Raw genomic sequence first — 16934 nt, 5'->3', positions numbered from 1 at the left:
GATGTTTCTCTCTCATTGATGTTTCTAACTCTCTATCCCTCTCTCTTCCTCTCTGTAAAAAATCAATAAAATATATTTAAAAAAATAAAAATAAATAAAACTGGCTAGGGCAAATCTCAATTTCTGACATTCTACTACTCTGTGTTGCCCTTTATTTTACAGGATAATCCAAGTCCACTTTCTAATTTTACGTTAGTAGCTAAGAAATAATTCTGAACAGGAAGTAGGATTTGTACTTTACCATGGATGTTTCTACTACATGCAATATACTAACTAATACACTAGGAAAAGGGAATCACCATCATAATGATTTCATAAGTACCAGATCTAGTCTACTATCAATGTTGGATTCCTTTCACTTCACTATCCTATATAATAAAAGCCTAATATGCTGTGTCTGGTAGTCCAGCCGGCCGTTCAACCAATCAAAGCATAATATGCTAATTATATGTTAAGGCCACTCAGCCGCTTGCTATGACATGCACTGACCACCATGGGCAGAGAGTCAACCGGTTGACCAGTTGCTATGATGTACATTGACCACCGGGGGCAGAGCTCCGACCGGTAGGTTAGCTTGCTGCTGGGGTCCGGCTGATCGGGACTGAGCGAGATGGGCCGGACACACCCTGGAGCCCTCTCGCGGTCCCTCCCTGGCTGGCCAGCCCTGGTCGGCCCCAATTGGGATTGGGCGAGAAGGGGTTTGACATGCCCTGGAGCCCTCCCGCGGTCCCTCCACGGCCCCAATCATGCACTGGTGGGATCCCTCGGCCTGGCCTGTGCCCTCTCACAATCTGGGACCCCTTGGGGATGTCTAAGAGCCAGTTTCGGCCCGATCCCGCAGGCTACTCCCTTCAGGAGGGTGCCAGACACAGAGCTCACGGCTGGCGAGCACCACTGTGCCGGTGCCAGCCTCTCCTGATCGAGACTGATTGGGCGCGAGCCTAAGGCAGGCACAGTGGGGCCGGGATGAGCAGGAGCGGCAGGTAGGAGGTGTAGGCAGTGTTGGACTGTGGGTTTTGGCCTGATCTCTGCAGGCCACCCAGAGGGACCCCATCTGTGCACAAATTCATGCATCGGGCCCCTAGTATATATATAAAAGCCTAAGCGACCGAATGACCAGTCACTATGACGTGCACTGACCACCAGGGGGCAGACGCTCAATGCAGGAGCTGCCCCTGGTGGTCAGTGCGCTCCCACAGCCAACCTCTTATGACCGGTCAACCTCCTGCAGTCCCTTCCCCCAGCTGACTAACCTCCCATGGCCCCTGCCCCCAGCTGGCCAGATCGCCCCGATTGCCAGCCAGGCTGAGGGACTTCACCTGTGCACCAATTCGTGCACTGGACCTCTAGTCTGACAATATTATAGAATGACTGAACTTGGCTAGAATTTAGTCTCCTTTGAGTTCTAGGTGCACATATTCAATTACGTACTGGACTTTACTACTTGAATCTCAAAGTGGAGTTCTTGATTTTCCCCCCGTTTCTCCCATCTCAATAAATGACTGCATTACATCCAGTTTCTTAAGTCAGAAACTAGGAGTTATTTCTAATTTATCTCTTTTCTTAGTTCTTCAAACCCAATGAAACACCAAGTCCTATTAAATCTTCCTCTAAAATACATCCAAGATCTTTCCATTTCTTTCTCTCTATTGATTGACATACCTTAGACCATGTCACCTATATCTCTCACTTGGACTATTGAAATTATCTCCAAACTGGTCTTTCTACTTTCTTCCTTGCCCCATTTCTTTCCCTCCTCCAACCCTACCAGTACTTTAAACAACAGCCAAAAAGTGGCCCTGTAGGGGGCAAAAAAGTATAGCAAGCTGTAACCCTGCTTAAAACTTTAACGCTTTCCCATTGCCCTTCAAAATCCAAACTCCTTCCTACGGGAACATAGTCCAAGTTTAGTACAACCTCGTCTTGTACTAGTCTCCTCTTGCTCACTTTATTCCAGCCATACTGAGATTTCTTTCTGTTCCTCAGACCAGCTAAGTTTGATCTGCTCTAGGGCCACTGCACTTGCTGTCTGCTCTGTCTGGAATGCACACCATGCAGATTTTTGCCTGGCCAGCATCCACTTGTCCTTGAGTCTCAGGTCAAACTTCATCAGAGAAAGCGTCCCTAAACATTCTATCCCTCTCATTTTCTTTCTTTCACCATGCTCTTATTATTTTCATTACAGAACTTACTGTACTCTAAAATCATCCCATGTATTAGTTGACATGTTCACTGTCTATTTCCTTCCTCCAGAATGTAAGCTCTATGAGGGGAAGGATCTAGTCCACCTTATTCGCCTCTGTATTCCTACTGCCTACAACAATTCTTGACAACTGCTTTGATATATGAAAGAAAAAGATAAGGCTTGACTTGCTTATATTAATGTATTACCTAGCAAACACATTTATATGTGAAGGCAGAGGCTCCATATGCTAGAAATACAAGCTAGGAGGGAAACGACATCTCTGGACAATAGTGCCTGCACTAATCGGGGAACACCGTAATATCAATGCTTACACAGAACTCAACAGAAACATAGTATTAGGTATATTTCTATGAAAAGCAGTGCATCTAGAATGTTTAAGAACATGGGCTTTGGAGTCAGATTGCTTGGGTTTGATTTCTGTGGACTTTTGGCAAGTTACCTTATTGCTCTAATTCCTATTTTATAGGTAACTGAGGCTGACAGCAGTATCTGCTACCTTACAGGGCTGTGAGAAAGATTAAATGGGAAAAAAAAGAAAGAATCTGAAGTACTTGGGCAACTGTTCAGTACATAGTGAACCCTCAGTAAATGTTAGCTACTGCTTTCTTCTTCCATCATTAGCATACACTTACTAACTGTTTTAATCTCATATGCCACACTAGTCCCTGTGCCTATCCCATGCTTCACTCCAAATGCACTGATCTAAACTCCCTGTAAAATGTTTCCTGCTTTCCTGGCTATTAAGCTTTGGAATTCATGCCATTTCTGACTCTTGGAACACTTTTCTGAATCCTCCATCCTCTCCAGTTTACATGTTGAAATCCTATTCAATCTCTAAGGTCTATTAAATTGGTATCTTTGCCATGAAAACTGTCCTCATTACACCAAACCTGAGTGATTTCGGTAACATTTTGTACCACCTTAATTATATGACCTTTATTTGAGTCATGCATTCTATATTCCTTCTTCTTGAAAGCAACGTCCTATTCAAAATTCTATTCCCTACAGCTTTACTATATAGTATCTCACATTATACTATGCTCAAATCCATTTGTAGGTCGAATAGATAACACAACATATATTCTACTTACATATCTGCTGCAGTGTGATTATTCTGGAGAGGAAGGTTGAGAGTACAAGCAGATTCAAGCTGGTCACCTGGTCCTTCTCGGTCCTTTGCTTGTTTAATAAGATCAAATAAAGGTGAATCCTATATGAAACAAGATGATATTAAAACAACATTGGTAAGTATGATTTTCCCATTTACATATCAAAATAATATTTTTGACATGGTGAGCACTAATTTATAAGTCAGAATGAGATCTTTTTTAAAAAATATTTTTATCGAGTTCAAAGAGGAAGAAAGAGGGAGAGAGAGAGATAGAAACACCAATGATGAGAGAGAATCATTGATCGGCTGGGGATTGAGCCCGCAACCTGGGCATGTGCCCTGACTGGGAATCGAACTAACTTCCTGGTTCACAGGTTGATGCTCAATCACTGAGCCACGCTGGCCGCGCTCGGGATGAGAACTTGTTTTCCACTTTGAGAATACCAAGTGCCAATTTTAGTACTATATATATAAAAAAAAGGATTATGAAAATGTATATCTTTAAATGTTTATATTAGTAAAGAAATTTTAAGTTAGAAAAAAAAGACACAGAAAAAAACCTAAGAAGGTAAAAAGAAGGAAATAGTAAAGATATGAGCAGAATTTAATGAAACTGAAAAAAAAGATAAATTACAGTTTGATCAACATACCTAATAATCGGTTATTTGAAATAATAAAATGAAATAAACTAGCAGTAACACTGACTAAGAAAAAGAGACAGATAAAGAGTATTAACAACAAAAAGTGGGACCTTCATAAAAAGATTAGAAAGATAATAGGGAATTGTTATGAATAATTTTATGTCAATATACTAGAAAACTTACATCAAGTGGACAATTCCACAAAAATATAAATGAGCAAAACTCAATAAAAAAAGAAACAACATAACCTCAATAATCCTACAAACTATTAAATAATTGAATCAGTAATTTAAAATTCTGGCTTCGGAGAGCTTATCAATAACACATTGACTACCAAGAATAGCAGCATCAAGTACTTTGTATTTCATTCTCACAACAAACTCTAGGAGAAAAGTACTATTTTTTTCCATTGTCATTTTACAAGTGAAGAAAGGTGGGCTAAGAGTACATTGCACAAAGTCACAGTTAGTAAGAGGTGGATCCAGCACTTGGCACCAAGTTTTCTGACGCCAGAGCCTTTGTTTTTACCCATATACTATAGTTTATACATATACTATAGTTTATAATCTAATGAAGAAAATAAGTGGTTTAAAAATTTCAGTACAGAGTGATACGTTGCACAGAGTGCCATACAAATCAAGAGAGGGACAACTAATCCAAATGAAGACTTCCTGGAAGAGGTTATACTTGATTTGAGTCCTAAAGAAAAAAGTTATTTTAAGTAAAATAAGTCAGAAAAATTTCACATAGCTCATTTGTAACCCTCATAGGATTGTTTTGACAAGTAAATAAGATAATAAGTGCAAAGTACTCAGAACCACCGCCTGGGGCATAAACTCTTAAGACTAAAATAATTTGTACCATAAAGTAAAACATAGATTGCATAGCAAAGAAAGAATGAGAGGTAAACTCAATGAAGGATTTTAAGCAGGTGACTAACAGGAACCAGGAAGGACTTTCGAGAGTTCTTAAAATCTCAGTGCCTCCTATATAATGAACACTCAATATATATTTCCAGAATGTTATATAACATAGTCATATCATGGGTTAAATTAAATACAACAAAGCAAAAGAAGAAAACTGATAATATAATTTGCTTTCTAACTGATACTAAATATCAACTGTGGCTGCTGGCCTCCAAGATAACCCCAATAATTCCTGCCACTAGGTATTTACCACCCTTATATAGACCCTTCCTATACTGTACCAAAGTGAGTCTGTGTAGTCAATGGCATACAGCAGGAATGATGGTATGTCATTTCTAAGATTAGCTTATAAAAACCTGCATTTTCCATCTTAGGCACTTTCTCTCTCTAGGATCTCTTGCTTTGGGGAAAACAGCTGCCATGTACTGAGCACTCTTGAGAAGTTCACATGGCAAACAAATGAAGTCTCTGGCCAACAGCCAGTTGAAGAAATGAGGGCTACCAACATTCATCTGAGTAAACCTGGAAGCAGATTCTCCAATTCCAATAAGGCCTTAAACTGACTACAGCCTTGGTAGCAAACTTGAGGATCTCTTCTGAGAAAATCAGAGCCAAAACCATAGGGCAAAGCCACCCTCAGATTCCTGATCTTAAGAAATTGTGGGAGATAATAAATGTTAGTTGTTTTAAGTTGCTAAGTTTTAGGATAATTTCTTACACAGAATAGATAATAGAGCAACTGATTTTTTTTAACTGTAAAGAAAATATTTAATGGTATGTTTAATTTTTGAAAATTTATGTATTCATATCTGTAGCATTGTTTCCATCCAGACTAAGACAGCAGTTTTCTCTTGGACTCAGCCAAGCTGTCTCATGTCATTATGTATCTACTTAAATTAACTGTCAGTATAATCATTCTTTGGACAATACTCCACTCTATTTTGCCACTTAATCTTGTGAAGGAAACCAGACTCTGTCATCAAGATTAGTATAAATCACACCGAATAAGTAATATAGATAGAAAAAGTAGAAGCTACACGCCTATTCTACATCCAAATACATTTCTAAAGCAAGCATGAACTTCTCCAGAGAGTAAAAGACTTCAAAGGCTATTTAGGCCAAGGTGATCTTAAAAGAGAATTTGGTCATCCAACAAGGTGTCCAGTGCTAGTACAAGGTGTCCAGTGCTAGTAGAAAAATTAACAATAGGGAAAGTGGAAGACAGGAATTGCTATTGTTTTCTGGGTATTTTAAGAATTGTTATTGGACTTACATTACAGGAAATGTTTTTGTACTATTCTAAGCCAAATCATTATGAGACCATTTTGCCTTGCAAATGGAAATTAGAATACAAATTTGGGGCAGGCCTTGACCTTTCTGACAGTTCTTCCTATTAACTTCACTACTTCTTTAATATTGATATTCCTCAGGATCCTCTTGCCAATATGTATGGTTGAGCCACTATCATGGCTTTAATTATACCTATATTACTCCTAAGTCTACATTTATGACTACAACTACTCTTTTAAGTTTCAGATCCATTATTTCCAACTAGAGACCTCAGGTCTGCACGTATGTACATATGGCAAACATTTCAAATATTAATATGATCAAACATTAACATGAATTCATTACCCTCATCACCAATCAGCTATGACCCTTTCAATATCCTCTTTAGTTAACTGTGTTATCAACTACCTAATCACCCACAGTACAAATCTTAGAATTATTCTCACTTCCATCTAGGCACCTAATCTTTTGATTCATGCTTTTATTTTAACTTATTTATGTCTTTATGTTTAAAATTGGTTTCTTGTAGATAGCACAAGAAATTAATTTTTCCCAGTTTAATTTAATCTCTGTCTTTTAATTGGGGTGTTTAGACCACTTACATTTAACATATTAATATGGTTAGTTTAAATCCTACATCTATTTATCTCACCTATCTCTATTCCCTTTTTAACAAAGTACAGAAACAAATTAATGGAAAAGGAATAGACTTTACAAAAAATGGTGCTGAGACAACTGAATATCTATTGGCAAGAAAGGAAGAAAAGAGAGAGGAGAGAGGAGAGAGGAAAGAGAGAGAGAGAGAGGAAAAAAGAAAGAAAATGAACGAACCTTGTACAAAAATAAACTGAAATAGATCATAGACTTAAATATAAAAAATAAAGCTATAAAACTTTTTTTTTAAAGCACAGGGGAGAGTCTTCAGGACCTAGAGTTCTTAGAGTTGACACTAACACATGATCCATAAAAAAAAACCAACAACAACCTTATAAACTAGACTTTGTCAAAATTAAAAACTTTTCCTGTGAGAAAGACAATGTGGAGAGGATAAAAAAAGAATCTACTAAAAAAAATCATTTGTAAACTATATACTAAACAAAAGGCCAGTATCTAGAAGATATAAAGAATTCTCAAAACCCAATGAGTAAAAAAACAAACAAGCCAGATTGACTTCCAGTCAAGATAGCAGAGCAGTTAAATGCTATGCTCACCTCCTCCCATGACCACACACAACAATTATAGCTAAATTACAGAACAGTCACTCTGGAGAACCATCTAAAGACCAGGTGAACCAAATTCCTATAACTAAAGATATAAAGAAGAAACCACGTCGAGACTGATAAGAGGGCAGAGATGAAAAACGGGCTGGTACCACACTCACATGTGGCAGTTGAGAGTCAGGAGGAATATCTTGGTGGCAGAGGTCCGCCTGAGAGGTGAGGGGTCCCAGCCCCATACAGGGATCCTCAGCCCAGAGTACCAGTGCCAAGAAGAGGAGTCCCCACAACATCTGGCTGTGAAAACCAGGAGGAACTCTGTTTGGGAGAGATGGAGGGCTGCTGGAAACCCAGGCATCCACTTACTGGGTCTGCACACAGACTCACTCACACTCACCCAGAGATCCAAAGAGGGAAACGTACCAGGCACTATGGGGAGAAACCAAATTGTGTGGCTTCAAGGCGAGTGTTGCAGGGGCAGCCACCATTGTTCCTCTGTGGAGCCCTACTGTCACACCGACTGTAGGTGTAGATGGGGCCAAATCTGAATCTACATGAACCTAGCCACAGAGACCCTGCCCCAGAGACCCTGCCCCACCCAAACGATGAACTGCCCAAGCCTCTTACAGCAGCTCTTCTTCACAGGCAGACAGCCTCAGATTGCTATCTGTAGACTTTCCTAAAAACTCTCAAAGGGTACACAGACTCCAGGCTGGTGGTGGCTGGCCTCCGCGCATCCCGTGCCTCTTGCTGAGCAGACCCAGACCTGGCACTGATGGCAGCCAGCCTTGCTTTGCAGCATGGCCTCCTCTACATGTCTCTATGTCCAGCACAGGCAGCTACCAACTGTCAATCACTTTGTAGCTCATACCAGTTGGCTTTGGGCAAGGTATAGACTGTGGCTTATATTGGCCTGGATCTGAGACCCTCCCAAGAGGCCCCAGAACCAACACACTTGGTGGCTGGCTTCAGACTGCAATAGGACTACCACTCGATTAGCTCCACAAGTGGCACATCCAAAGATGTATCAGTAGGCACCAGAACTTAGTGAGGCAAATACTGCGTTCTGTGGGGTCAGGCCCCACATGCACCTTGTACACTGTGGTTGTAGCTGATTCTCACAGCCAGTCAGCCTAAGGGTCAACCCCAACCACTGATGAGCCAACAGCAATCAAGGCCCACCTACAAGAGGAAGGCATACACAACCGACACAAGGAACACTCCTGGAGCACCTAGCTCAGGTGTCCAGGGAGACTGCCACTGGGCCTCACAGGATATTGACTAAATAAGGCCACCACCATGCTAAGTGAAATACGTCAGTCAGAGAAAGACAAGTATCACATGATCTGACTCATATGTGGAATCTAATTAACAAAATAAACTGATGAACGGAGTAGATCCAAAGACATGGAAGCATGGAACAGAGTGCGGAATCTCAGAGGTAAGGTGGGGGAGGGTGGGTGGGTGGGAGCTAATCAACCAAGGACCTTGTATGCATATATGTATAACCCATGGACACAGACAATAAGGTGATGAAGGCCTGGAGTGAGGGTTAGGGGTGGGCTGGAGGGAGTCAATGGCGGGGGGGGGGGGGCGGGGAAGGGGACATATGTAATACTTTCAACAATAAAGATTTATTTAAAAAATAATAAATAAAAATGATAAATAAATAAATAAATAAGGCCACCCTGCCATGACTGGAAAAAGAAAAGTAGCAGATCTCCCTAATACACAGAAACAAACATAGAGAGGCAAACAAAATGAGGTGACAAAAATCATGTCCCAAATGAAAGAACAGGAAAAAACTAAAAAAAAAAAAAAAAAAAAAAAAAAAAAAGGACTAAACAAATAGAGACAAGCAATGTACCAGATATAGAGTTCAAAACACTGGTTATAAAGATGCTCGATGAACTTAGGAGAAGAATAGAAGAACTCAGTAAGAATTTCAACAAAGAGACAATAAACATACAAAAACAATGAGAAACAATAGAAAAGAATTAGTCAGAAATAAAGAATACAATAACTAAAATAAAGAATATACTAGAAAAAATAAACAGATCAAATAAAGCAGAAGACTGAATCAATGATTTGGACAAAAAACACCCAATGAGTACAAGAAAAAAGAATTTTAAAAAATGATAGTTGAAGGGACTTCTGGGACAACATCCAGCATGACAACAGTCGCATCATAGGAATGCCAGAAGGAAAAGAGAGAGCTAGGAATTGAAAACCTATTTGAAAAAATAATGATGGAAAACTTTCATATCCTGAAGAAGGAAGTAGACATACAAGTCCAGAAAGCTCAGACTACCAAATAAGATGGACCCATAGAGGCCCACACTAAGACAAATCATAATTATAATTCCAAAGGTTAAAGAAAAAGAGAGACTCGTAAAAGCAGCAAGAAAAAAGTAGCTGCCTAAAAGAGAGCTGCCATCAAACTTTCAAGTGATTTCTCACTGAAACTTTGAAGGCCAGCAAGACTGACACAAAATATTCAAAGAGATGAAAGCAACTAAGATTATTCAAATACGCAATACTATCATTTAGAATCAAAGGACAAATAAAGATTGAGATAGTTCCATTTGTTTATTTTTTCCTTTGTTTCTCTTGCCTGAGAGATATGTCAGCAAAAATATTGCTATGAGAAATGTCTGAAATGTTACTGCCTTTGTTCTCTTAGGATTTTTTATGGTTTCATGACTTACATTTAAGTTTAATCCACTTTGTACTTATTCTTGTGTATGGTATAAGTTGGAGGTCTACTTTCATTTTTTTAAATATGCATCTGTCCAATTTTCCAACACCATTTATTGAAGAAACTGTCTTTACCCCATTTTATGTTCTTGCCTCCTTTGTCAAATATAAACTGACCTAAATCGTGTGGTTTTATTTCTGTGCTCTCTATTCTGTTCAACTGATCTACATGCCTATTCTTGTGCAAATACCATGCTGTTTTGATTACTATAGCCTTGTAGTATAGGTTGATATTAGGTAGTGTGATACCTCCAACTTTGTTATTCTTTCTCAAGATTACTGAGGCAATTCAGGGTCATTTGTGGTTCCATATTAATTTTTGGAATATTTGTTCTATCTAGATCTGTGAGATATGTCATTGGTATTTTAATAGGAACTGTGTTGAATCTGTAGATTGCTTTGGATAGTATGGACATTTTAATAATGTTAATTTTTCCTAAACATGAACATATAAATGCTTCCATTTATTTGTACCTTCCTCAATTTCTTTCTTCAGAACCTTATAATTTTGCAAGTACAGGTCTTTTACCTCCTTGGTTAAATTTACTAAAAAGTTTTTGCACAGAAAAATAAGCCATCAGCAAAATGAAAAGGGAAACCACTGAACGAGAGAACATATTTACCAATGATACATCTGACAAGGGGTTAATTTACAAAATATATAAAGACTTATACAATTCAACACCAAGAAGACAAAAGACCCAATTAAAAAATAAGCAAAGGACCTGAATAGACACTTCTCCAAAGAGGACATACATATGGTCAATAGACATATTAATCATCAGAGAAATGCAAATTAAAACCACAATGAGCTATCACCTTACTCCTGTCAGAATGGCTATCAGCAATAAATCAACAAACAACAAGTGCAGGCAAGAATGTGGAGAAAAAGGAAGCCTCGTGCACTGTTGGTGAAAATATAGACTTGATGCAGCCACTGTGGAAAACAGTATGGAGTTTCCTTAAAAAATTAAAAATGGAACTGCCTTTTGACACAGCAATCCCACTTTTAGGACTATATTTGAAGAAACCCAAAACATTAATTTGAAAGAATATATGCACCTCTATGTTCATTAAAGTTATTATTTACAATAGCCAAGATCTGGATACAGCACAAGTGCCCATCAGTAGATGAGTAGATAAAAAAGCTGCGGTCCATATACACCATGGAACAATACTCAGCCATAAAAAGCAGCATGGATGGACCTGGAGATTATTATGTTATGAGAAATAAGCCAGTCAAAGAAAGACAAATACTATATGATATCACTTATATATGAAATCTAATGAGCAAAATAAACTGATAAACTAAATAGAAATAGAGGCACAGATACATGGAACAGACTGACAGCTATCAGAGGGGAGAGGGACTAGGGGCTGGATGAAAGAAAGTGAAGGGATTAAGCAAAAATAATCCACATATCTATGTATAACACATAGACACAGACAACAGTGTGATGATAGCTAGAGGAAAAGGGAGGTGGGATAGGTGGAGGTGGGCAAAGGGGCTGTCTACAAGAGAACCACATCAGACTGAAAGGCACACAGAATTAAAGTAAAGAGATGGAAAAAGAAATTTCATACAAATGACAACAACAACAAAACTGGAATAGTAAAGCTTACATCAGCCAAAATAGACTTTAAATAAAGGCTATAATAAGAGACAATAAGAATATTTCATTATGATAAAGGTATCAATCCTATAAGAAGATACAACCTTATAAGCATTTATGCATACAATTTAGAAGAACCTAAATCCAGAAAGGAAATATTGATGGACATAGAGAGAGATTAACAGTAATTGTAGCAGACTTTAACAAACATTAGCATCAATGGATAGATCATACAGCTGAAAAATCAAAAAGGAAACAATGGCCTTAAATGACACATTAGACCAAAAAGATTTAATTGTTATTTTAAGAGAATTATACCCCAAACAAGCAGAATATACATTCTTTTCAAGCACACATGGAACATTTTCCAGGATAGACCAAATGTTAGAACACAAAATAAGCCTCAATAACTTTAAGAAATTCTACCAAGCATCTTCTCCAATCACAATGGTATAAAACTAGATATCAATTACAAGGGGAAAAAATGAAAAACATACAAACACAGAGAAGCTAAATAATATGCCACTAAACAATGAATAGATTAAAAATGAGATAAGGGCCCTAACCGGTTTGGCTCAGTGGATAGAGTGTTGACCTGCGGACTAAAGGGTCCCAGGTTCGATTCTGGTCAAGGGCATGTACCTTGGTTGCAGGCACATCCCCAGTAGGGGGTATGCAGGAGGCAACTGATTGATATTTCTCTCTCATTGATGTTTCTAACTCTCTAACCCTTTCCCTTCCTGTCTGTAAAAAATGAATAAAATAAAAATTAAAATAAAAAAACTGAGATAAGGGAAGAAATTAAAAGATATTGTGAGACAAATCAAACACACACACACACACACACACACACACACACAACAGTCCCAAAAAGTCCCAAAATCTATGAGACGAAGCCAAAGCAGTTCTAAAAGGAAAATTCATAGCAATACAGGCTTGCTGCAAGAAACAAGAGTAATCTCAAATAAACAATCTAACATTACAACGAAAAGAACTAAAAATTAAAAAACAAAAAATAAAGTAAGCTCTAAGTTAGTAGAAAGAAAAAATAAAGATCACAGTGGAAATAGAGTATAAAAAAAATACAAAAGATCAATGTAACCAAGGGCTGATTCTTTGAAATGATAGTAAATAAAATTGATAAACGTTTAAATAGATTCATCAAGAAAAAAAGAAAAAAAGACCCAAATAAATCAAATCAAAAATAAAATAAAAGTGACAACTGACACCATAGAAATATATAAGATTATCAATTATCACCACAGTACATAATATGGAGACAGCAGTTATCAATGGAAAGAACATTGGAAAAACTTTAAGCAAGAGTCATATCTTAATCATTGAAGTGAGCTTGCAGAGAACCATTATAAAAGTAGAAAAGTCTTTGACCAAATGAACAATTCTATGTCAACAAACTAGACAATAGAGAAGAAATGGATAAGTTCCTTGAAACATACAATCTTCCATAACTGAGTAAAGAAGAAACAAAGTCTGAAACAACTGATAACTACTAACAAAATCAAAACAATAATCAAAAATCTCCCAACAATTAAAAGTTCTGGACAAGAGGGCTTCACAGGTGAACTTTATTAAACATTAAAAAATTAACAACTTCCCTTCTACAATACTGAAGAGAAAGGAAGGCTTCCAAATTCATTTTACAAGGCCAGCATTACCCTAATTCCAAAATCAGATAAAGAGGTTACAAAAAAAAAAAAAAGGAAAATTATAGGCCAATATCCCCGATGAACATAAATGCAAAAATCTTCAACAAAATACTGACAATTCCAATTAAAAAATACATTACAAAGACAATACACTGTGATCAATAGCATGAGGTACTCAAGGTAATCTGAAACCAAGATTACCATATCCAGCAAGGCCATCATTCAAAATATATGGTGAAATAAAGAGCTCTCCAGATAAATAAAGGCTAAAGGAGTTTATCACCACCAAGCCAGCATTGCAAGAAATGCTAAAGGGACTGCTGTAATGAGAAAAAGAAATAGAGAGAGAAACCTAGGCACATGGAATTAAAATGGCAATAAATAAATACTTACCAATAATAACGTTAAATGTAAATGGATTAATGCTCCACTCAAAAGACATAGGGTAGCTGAATGGATATAAATATACTACCGAACTATATGCTATCTAATCACCTCAAAACAAAAGACTAACACAGGATGAGAGTGAAGGGATGGAAAAAAAATTTCCATACAAATGGAAATGAAAAACAAAAAAAAAGCTGGGGTAGCAATACTCATATCTAACAAAATAAACTTCAAAATGAAGGCCATTACAAGAGACAACAAAGGTCAGTACATAATATTAAAGGGAAAGATCCAACAAGAGGATATAACCCTGGTGAACATATATGCACCCAATATAGGAGCACCTAAGTTTATAAAAAATACTTCTGGAGAATGCTAAGGGAGAGATTGATAGTAATACAGTCATAGTACGGGACTTTAACACCCGCTGACTTCATGGATAGATCTTCTAGACAAAAAATTAACAAGGAAACAGTGACTCTAAATGACACACTGCATCAGATGGCTTTGACATTTATAGAACATTTCACTCCAAAGGTGTAAAATATACATTCTTCTCAAGTGCACATGGGCTATTCTCAAAGACAGACCATGTTAGGACACAGAACAAGTCTCTATAAGTTCAAGAAGATTGAAATCATATCAAGCATCTTCTCAGATCACAGTGGAATGAAATTAGAAATAAACTACAGGAAAAAACACTCAAAAACATTTAAATACATGGAGGCTAAATAGTATGTTATTAAACAATGAATGGGTTACTAATGAGATCAACAAACAAATAAAAAACTTCCTGGAAACAAATGAAAATGAACACACAACAACCCAAAATCTCTGGGACACAGCTAAAGTAGTCCTAAGAGAGAAGTTCATAGCCCTACAGGCCTACCTCAAAAAACAAGAAAAATTAATAATAAACTATTTAACCCTGTAACTTAAAGAATTAGAATGAGAACAAGAAAAAAAAGCCCAGAGTAAGTAGAAGGAATGAAATAATAAAAGATTAGAGCACAAATAAATGACATAGAGAAAAAAAAATACAAAAGATCAATGAAACCAAGAGCTGGTTCTTTGAAAAGATAAACAAGATTGATAAACCATTAGCCAGACTCATCAAGAAACAAAGAGAACCCAAATAAATAAAATCAGATCTCCAACAGATACTAAAAAAATTTGTATGGAACCAAAGAAGACCCCGAATAGCTGCAGTAATCTTGAGAAAGGAGAACACAGAGGAATCGAAATACCAGATATAAAGTTATACTACAAAGCCACCATAATCAAAACAGCCTGGTACTGGCACAAGAACAGCATATAGATCAATGGAACAGAACAGAGACCCCAGAAATCAACCCATTATGCTCAATTAATATTTGATAAAGGAGGCAAGAACGTACAATGGATTCAAGACAGTCTCTTCAATAAATAGTGTTGGGAAAATTGGACAGATACATAACAAAAGAATGAAACTAGACCACCAACTTACACCATACAACAAGAATAAATTCAAAATGGATAAAAGACTTAAATATAAGTTGTGAAACCATAAAAATCCTAGAAGAAACCATAGGCAGCAAAATCTCAGACATCTCTCAGAGCAATATATTTACAGATACATCTCGTAGGGCAAAGGAAACTAAAGAGAAAACAAACAAATAGGACTACATCAGAATAAAAAGCTTCTGCACAGCAAAAGAAACCATCCACAAAATGAAAAGGTAGCCCACTGTATGGGAGAACATATCTGTCAATAATATATCTGATAAGGGGTTAATATCCAAAATATATAAGGACTTCATACAACTTAACAAAAGGAAGACAAAAAATCCAATTTAAAAATGGACAAAGGAGCTAAATAGATACTTCTCCAAAGTGCACACACAGATGGCCAAGAGACATGAAAACATGCCCAAAGTCACTGATCATCAGAGAGCTGCAAATTAAAATGACAATGAGGCATCACTTCACACCTGTCAGAATGGTGTGAATCATGTAACTATATACCATCAACAAATCAACAAAAGGCAAGTGCTGGTGAGGTTGTAGAGAAAAGGGAACCCTAACACACTGCTGGTAAGAATGCAGACTGGTGCAGCCATTACGGAAAACAATATGGAGTTTCCACAAAAAATTAAATATGGAACTGCCATTTGACCCAGTGATGCCACTTCCAGGAATATATCCTAAGAAACCCAAAACATCAATCAGAAAGAATGTATGCACCCCTATGTTCATAGCAGCAGAATTTACAATCACTAAGACCTGGAAACAGCCCAAGCGCGTTTCAGTAGATGAGTGGATAAAAAAGGTGTGGTACAGCCTGGTCAGCATAACTCAGAGGTTGCACAGCGACTTATAAACCAGGAGGTCATGGTTCAATTCCATGCCCGGGTTGCGGGTTCGATCCCTAGTATGGGGTGTGCAGGAGGCAGCCTATCAATGATTCTCTTTTATCACTGATGTTTCTCTTTCTCCCTTTCCCTTACTCTCTGAAATCAATAAAAATATATTTTAAAAATAAATATAAAATATCTCTGCAAACTAAGAACAGAAGGGAAGAGAAGGAAGATACCATGGAATACTATGCAGCAGTAAAAAAGAAGGATCTCTTACCCTTTGAGACAGCATTGAGAGACCTGGAGAGTATTATGTTAAGTGAAATAAGCCAGTAAGAGAAAGACAAGTATCACACGATCTCACTCATATGTTAAATCTAATGAACAAAATAAATTGATGAATGGAGTGGCTCCAGAGACATGGAAGCAAGGAATAGACTGAGGAATTTCAGTGGGAAAGGAGGAGAGGGTGGGTGGGTGGAAAGTGATCAACCAAAGTACTTGTATACATATAAGCATAACACATGGACACAGACAATAGGGTGGTGAAGGCCTGGTTGGGGGTGATAGGGGCAGGCTAGAAGAGGTCAATGGGGGGAAAAGAGGACATATGTAATACTTCCAACAATAAAGATTTATAAATAAATAAATGTATAAATTGGCAGTTACAAAGTCATGGGGATATAAAACATAAGTAATATAGTCAACAATATTTTAATAACTATGTATGATACCAGGTGGGTACTAGACTTATGGGGGAAATCACTTCATAAATTACATAAA

At 37.5% G+C, this 16934-nt stretch overlaps 1 protein-coding gene across 2 annotated transcripts in view; it reads right to left on the bottom strand.

Annotated features, from left to right (window-relative positions):
- Positions 1-16934, bottom strand: part of RB1 (RB transcriptional corepressor 1) — a 196880-nt gene that overhangs the window by 19283 nt on the left and 160663 nt on the right. For both annotated transcript variants that reach the window (XM_079779607.1, XM_079779608.1), the window contains exon 18: positions 3298-3416. In XM_079779607.1, coding sequence (XP_079635733.1) covers positions 3298-3416 — 119 coding nt within the window. The remainder of the gene's footprint in view (positions 1-3297; positions 3417-16934) is intronic.

This window comes from Cnephaeus nilssonii (assembly GCF_951640355.1).
Source record: "Cnephaeus nilssonii genome assembly, chromosome: 8".
NCBI classification, from domain to species: domain Eukaryota; kingdom Metazoa; phylum Chordata; class Mammalia; order Chiroptera; family Vespertilionidae; genus Cnephaeus; species Cnephaeus nilssonii.
The sequence above is the reverse complement of the archived record's forward strand: the minus strand, read 5'-3'. Positions and strand labels throughout refer to the sequence as shown.